This window comes from Arachis stenosperma, chromosome 3 (assembly GCF_014773155.1).
Source record: "Arachis stenosperma cultivar V10309 chromosome 3, arast.V10309.gnm1.PFL2, whole genome shotgun sequence".
NCBI classification, from domain to species: Eukaryota; Viridiplantae; Streptophyta; class Magnoliopsida; order Fabales; family Fabaceae; genus Arachis; species Arachis stenosperma.
This window is the reverse complement of record NC_080379.1, coordinates 5,919,246-5,925,762: the sequence shown is the minus strand read 5'-3', so window position 1 is coordinate 5,925,762 and position 6,517 is coordinate 5,919,246. Positions and strand designations below refer to the sequence as shown.

The following is a 6,517-nucleotide window of genomic DNA, read 5'->3' as shown; positions in this document are numbered from 1 at the left end:
AAAAGTGTTGCTATATTCTTAAAATTGTTACTTTAACTTTGACACTAATTTTTTAATTTGTTTAAAATTTAAATTTTTAACAAAAATTTTATTAGAGGATTATTTTATCTTTTTATTATTTTTTTATAAATTTTATAATATTATTTTTCTACTTCCATTTCATTATTAATTTGATATTTTTTATTTTTTACAAATTTAATAAATTGTTTGCAAGTTAATTTTTTTACCCTTTTTTTAATTCTATTAATATTTTTTATATTTAAAATCTACCCATTTTTATCGCTAATTATTTTAATTTTAGTCTAATAGTTCTTATTTATTTTTGAAATTTTTAAATAAAATTTATCGTAAATTTGAGATTTTAAAAAAATTTATTTTATATTAATTAAAAAAATTCAGTATCATTTAAATTAATATTAGTTAAATCGTTATTTTTAGTATATCAATTTAGATTAATTATTTTTTAATTAAATATTTTAATTTATTTATTGATTTAATTTTAGAGGAGTGTTAGGGGACAGCAGATTTTGTGAGTTATAACCATCAATTAGCCACCAATAGTGTATTTAATGGTGTGAGATTTCATCTAATGGTAGAGAATCACTCATTTTTGTTTTGCTGGCTAAGTGCTAGCCAGATTTTAACAAATCTGCTGGCCCCTAGACTTCTCCTTAATTTTATTCATAATTTATATTTTTATTATTAATTCATGTTTTCTAAAATTAGTTTTTTAACTTCAGCCAAATAAATAATTAAAAAAAATATTTTTGTATTATTATTAGTATCCTTACTACTTCACAGTGAATAGCACATGCACTAGTCCCCGCCACCACCAAGGTGCCCGGTGCCAAAGAAGTTTTTGGTTCACAACACACAAAAAAATTATAACTTGCATCAAAAGCAAGAGCTAAATAAATATATATCTAGTAAAAAAAGAATACTGATAGTGGCAAACGGCAATTAAAACAAAACCTAATGAGAACCAATTTGTATTAAAAAAAAGAAACCATAGTTACATAGTAATTCGTGAGGAAATTATTATAAGCTAAGAGATCCCTATATAATCATATCATGTAATTAAACTAACAGCTCATGGCTGATAGTGGAAGCAATGTGGTCCAGCAGAGTCGTCGCCCAACCCGCAATAACCGGTAAAAAATATCCACCAGCATTTCCTCCTTCCATGTAATGCGACCGGATATCAAGGGTTTCCCGCCAAAATGTCCGGTTACACTCGAGTGCTAACTAAATTAACAACATTAGCATATATCACGCCCATTTTTTTTCCCTTTGTATCTGATAATTAAAAATATATACATAAATATATAGTATTAATTTAATGACAGATTTTTTTTGTGTAAATATAATATTTTTTATAATAATAAATTATTTATTAATTAATTAAAAGAAAACTAGTATTTCTCTGTACCTTCCACTTAGGAGGCTTTTGTTACCTCACTTTTCGCACCAATTCTTTTCTTCCTTTGCCGACACTACTTTAGTTTCCCTTCCCCTTAATCCTCTACCATCTCTATGATTCTCTTTTCACTTCCAATTTTAAACACCAGCCACTGAATTTAATTAATAAAAAGCACACATTTTTTTTGTTAGTTAGAAATTTTTCTTTACCAAAATTAATGTACCTATCTGGGTTCTTAATATTCTATCATCACAATCAAACAAAATCTCTGTAGATTTGGTTGAAAGTAGGTGAGCCTGCTGATGCAATTTGGCGGTAAATTCAGTTAAAAAATAGAATTTAACATATCAACATAATGTTATTCTCAAACCGTGGCTGCTTAGGTACACATTTCATTGTCAAATGTTGTTTTTTTATTCAACATTCTTTTTTTCTTAATGCAAAATGTTGAAGGTCTCAACTTTTGTTTCATCCAATGAGTCTCATGTGACTTTTTATGTCCATGCTTCATTTTTTTTTAACAATATTTTTTATTTTCTGATGGGGTGGTGCTACTATTTATATTCAAGGTATGCATGATGAGCTGTTTTAGCTTATTCAAGTTCCAACCATGGTGGTTCCTGTTTTGCAGGGAACAATAATGAGATGGATGTTCGTTCAAGAAGTGATGATGATGATGCTAGTGTGGTCAACGACAACCAGCATATAATTGCAGGTGTTTCTTCTTCTGCAATCCATAGCTTTTTCTGGTGTTGAAGTTTTAAGCAGGTAAGGTGATTGATAAAAGGTCCAAATCAAAAATCAAAATCACAATGACAGTTGAGAGAAGGTTTGTTTTGGTTGGGATTAGAATAGATAGCCATAGCAGACATCTCCTCAACTGGGCACTTTTTAAAGTTGCTGAACCTGGGGATTGTGTTATTGCACTCCACATAGTAAAAAATCCAGGTAATTAATGAACTTTTAATGAGATTTTGCACTTATTAGCATATGTAACTTTTCTTCCTTTTTTTAAACTCAAACATTGTAAAAGTAGTTCCTTTCTTTTTTTATGCAGCTTATGTTTCCAAAAATAAGACTTTGATAGATGGATACTTAGAGGTTTATGAAGGACTATGTGTTGTGAAGAAGGTACACCGACATTTATACACCTTTAATGCTTCTTTTGTTGATGGGATTGGGAAGTGCCATTCATTTTTATTGATGGGGCCGCCAAATTGGGTTTCAGGTAGGACTTACTGGTCAAATCCTGACAGGAAGTTCAATCAAAGACATTCTTGTTAGAGAAGCAAAAAACCATTCTGCTGTGGCTCTTGTGGTAGGGTATGTATATGTATGTAGGAGCTTGTTAATTTTATACAACTTCTAAATTGTGGGTTTAGTTTACCTTATTATTATGCTTATGCATGCATTTACTTACTCTAGTACCATATTTTCATTTCCAGGGGTCGAGCTGCCACAGCTAAATATTGTGCCAAACGACTTCCAACTACTACCAATGTTCTAGCCATTCAAGATTCAAGAATTGTCTTCAGGAGGTGCACCAATAAAGAACTACCACTATCAGGTTTGATATCTTACTCTTTTTTATTATATTATAGGAAACCTACTCTTGATCTAAGAGAAAAACTAAATCACTTTATGACAATAGATGCTAGAATAAGGCTTGTTTTTCATGTGTTAGGTGGTTTGTTAGTGGATCCAAGACCAAGCTTAAGCATAGAAAGCATGAGTGATAGAGTAGTTCAGTCAGAATTTGGTGACTCTGAGTTGGAGATTGAGAAATCAAGCCATTGGGGTACCAGGGAATCAAAGCAAGAATCGTTAAGCGGAACAGGGAAGTTCAAGACAAGGTCATTATCCATGTTTTCAGGTGATCCTGCTGAGCAGAAGCTTGGATGGCCTCTGCTCCTCAGAGCCAATTCAGAAATCTCACAAAACCTTCATGCAAGAGACATGTCGGTAGTGAAATGGGTGATGAGATTTCCGGATCGTTCGCCACATGGAAGTCCTCACTGTTCCACCGAGGAGGGAAACCTGTCTGAAAGAGGCATAAGTGATTTCGAGGATGAGAGCTCTAAAAATGGTTCACCTCTATCTTCTCAGCTACCAAAGGGAATAGAAGGGATGCTTAACCTCAATTCACTCAATTGCAAATGGTTCAGCCTTGAAGTTCTGAAGTCTTGCACTACCCAATTTTCTTCAGGTTAAACTGATTCCACTTTCACTGATTCTGATTATGCTTTTCAGGATTTAAATTTTAAAGTAACATAACCGTGGATTCTCATTTCATTTCAGAAAACTTGATTGGGAAAGGAGGGTGCAATCGTGTTTACAGAGGAACTCTCCCTGATGGAAAGCCAATTGCAGTTAAAGTTTTGCAGTCATCAAAAGAAGCACGGAAAGAGTTTGCCCTTGAGGTGGAAATAATATCGTCATTGGAGCACAGAAACATCACTCCTCTGCTTGGAATTTGCATTGAGGACAGTGAGTTAATCTCTGTTTATGATTATTTCCCCAAAGGGAGCTTAGAGGAAAATTTACATGGTAAAGTTTCATTGTGAGTTTCCTTTGCGTCCTATTTTTCATTCATCATTGAAAATGATGCTGATATGAATTCAAAAATGGATGTAGGAAGGGACAAGGATGGTCCCATCTTATCATGGGAATTAAGATTTAAAATAGCTCTTGGAATAGCTGAAGCCTTGGATTACCTGCACAGGGAAACTCTGAAGCCTGTAATACATAGAGATGTCAAGTCCTCAAACATTCTTCTTTCCCATGAATTTGAACCACAGGTAATCAAAAGATTCTGATACTATTAGTCTATTAGTACTCAAATGATGTAAACAATTATGTGACTCATGAGTGTCCTTTTGTTGCAGTTATCTGATTTTGGGCTTGCAATATGGGGACCAACAACTACATCTTTTCTGACAGAAGAAGATGTTGTAGGAACATTTGGTTATCTTGCTCCTGAGTACTTCATGTATGGAAAAGTCAGTGACAAGATAGATGTTTATGCCTTTGGTATAGTGCTACTTGAACTCATATCAGGGAGGGAACCTATCAATCCTGAACCTTGCAAAGGACAGGAAAGCTTGGTGGTGTGGGTAAGGCCTTAACCCCATTGAGAGTGATACAAAAATTGTCACAATTTTATTGATCACATGAGATAACATGTTTGCTAATTGCTACTGCATCTATTAAATTAATAATTTGTCAAATTATTGTATTAGAATACAAAATTATGATGACTTACACATAATTAAAAAAAAATTACTTTCAGGCAAAACCAATCCTAGAGAGAGGGGATATAAAGGGCCTATTGGACCCAAGTTTAGAAGGGAAGTTTGATGAGGCCCAATTACAAAGAATGGTTCTGGCAGCATCTCTTTGCATTACAAGGGCTGCAAGGCTTCGTCCTAAAATGAACCAGGTAACACAAAATGAACATTCTTAGCGTATGCCATGAGTTGGAACCATTGTTACATAAATTCACCAATTAAGTGACATACTGCATATCAATTTCCATACCAATTCATAAATTACTATGGTTGGAATATTTTACAAGAAATTCTATGGATTTATCAGGTATAATATTGTGTTGCAGATACTAAAGATCCTAAAAGGAGACAAGAAAGTTGAAGGTGTCCATAACTTGCAAGGGAATGATAATAATGATGAACATTCAGAAAATCAAGAAAACATTGATGATGAAGTCTACCCTTGCTCAAGTGCAGAGTTACACCTTAGTCTTGCATTACTTGGTGTTGACGATGACACTGCATCATTTAACAGTAGTGAACATCCAAAAGAACAATGGAGCAGGTCATCAAGTTTTGATTAGTTTCTTTATCAATTGTATGAGTGTATAGTTTTTTTCTTAATTAGAAAACAAAATAAAATAAATAAATGAATAAATAAAAGAGCTGCACCCATTGCTGAGGTGGTTTGTTGATTTAGAAAAAAGGCAAAGTTTTCCTTATGAAGTTATCCAACCAATAATACAATAATATACTACTCAAGTAGTATATTAATATGGGATTTGAGGTTAGCAATCATCAATCATAAGTAAAATAAAATTAAAAAAAAAATGAATTTTAAAGATTTATAATACAGCATAGTTGGCACTTGTCACTTGCTCTGGGCCTGTGGCATGAGGTTAAGTGTGCTAAATCCGTTGACTGAAACCGACAATAATCTAAAGATAATTGCTTTGAAAAATTTTTATTAACCGTGACCAATTACAGAAATGTTAAATAAGAAATAAGTAATGTGACAGTTACATATAAGAAAAACAAACACAATGGACAAGTGTGTATCATAGCATTGTTGTTGATTCCCTATTATTTTTGGAGGAAAAAAAGATTCCTTGATAAGCTTAACAAGTACTTATATTAATCATCACTTGCAATTCTAAACAAAACAGGGTAAATCGAGACATGCAAAATCCAAACTGACCACACATTCTTCTATGATTTTATTCTCATGAAATTTGTGAGTACTAGAAAACTGTAAGTCCAAGATGAAATTGGATCGAATAAACAACGATCGTTGTCATAGATTTATAGAGGATATGTCTAAAACGAGCTCAACGATTATGTGTTTATTGAATGAACCACACTTATATAGGCCATTAGATCTTATTAAATGGAAATCAAAGGTTAATATAAAAAAATAGTATTGATGGACTCTAATAGATATAGAATATCCTAGTACATAAATAAATGCTTTAAATGGCAACACTTTAATGCACAATACTTTAAACGATAATAGAATCTTATATTCTTAAATAATTAAATATAAAATATAAGAATATTTTTTATTTATTAAAATTAATTATTATGCAAAATTTTTTATAATATTAAAAATTATATTAAAATAATATTTTAAACTATAACTAATATAAAAATATAAAATAATTAAAATTTTATTTTATATTACTTGACAAATAATTAGATTATTATATTTAAAATTTATTACTTAACTATGTTTATTAAAGATATTATTAAATTTATTAACTAACCATATGTTGCACGGGCCGACCCGCCTCGCCAACTAAAGTGGGTGCAAAATGCTAGCTGTTTGACTTTT

The 6,517-nt window shown here is 31.8% G+C and overlaps 1 protein-coding gene across 3 annotated transcripts; it reads left to right on the top strand.

Annotated features, from left to right (window-relative positions):
• The first annotated feature begins 1,533 nt into the window (after nucleotides 1-1,533).
• On the top strand, nucleotides 1,534-5,394 carry LOC130969694 (protein kinase STUNTED). 3 transcript variants are annotated; one of them, XM_057895541.1, is made up of 11 exons: nucleotides 1,534-1,803; nucleotides 2,052-2,368; nucleotides 2,478-2,551; nucleotides 2,649-2,743; nucleotides 2,866-2,987; nucleotides 3,105-3,626; nucleotides 3,719-3,967; nucleotides 4,055-4,218; nucleotides 4,306-4,533; nucleotides 4,710-4,859; nucleotides 5,034-5,394. In XM_057895541.1, exons 2-11 carry the CDS (start codon nucleotides 2,233-2,235, stop codon nucleotides 5,268-5,270), a joined length of 1,977 nt encoding a protein of 658 aa, XP_057751524.1. In that variant the 5' UTR covers nucleotides 1,534-1,803; nucleotides 2,052-2,232; the 3' UTR covers nucleotides 5,271-5,394. The 3 variants fall into 3 exon arrangements, with proteins under 3 accessions (XP_057751524.1, XP_057751523.1, XP_057751525.1); XM_057895542.1 differs by lacking the exon at nucleotides 1,534-1,803 and having other exon boundaries at nucleotides 2,161-2,188; nucleotides 2,271-2,368; XM_057895540.1 differs by lacking the exon at nucleotides 1,534-1,803 and having other exon boundaries at nucleotides 1,916-2,368.
• The last annotated feature ends 1,123 nt before the right edge of the window (nucleotides 5,395-6,517 follow it).

Bases quoted from the DNA above. Each gene is read 5' to 3' on its own strand.
- LOC130969694 (XM_057895541.1), top strand. From the start codon at position 2,233: ATGACAGTTGAGAGAAGGTTTGTTTTGGTTGGGATTAGAATAGATAGC. The intron at 3,627-3,718 runs GTTAAACTGATT...ATTTCATTTCAG, and splicing joins CACTACCCAATTTTCTTCAG to AAAACTTGATTGGGAAAGGA. The intron at 3,968-4,054 runs GTAAAGTTTCAT...AAATGGATGTAG, and splicing joins CTTAGAGGAAAATTTACATG to GAAGGGACAAGGATGGTCCC.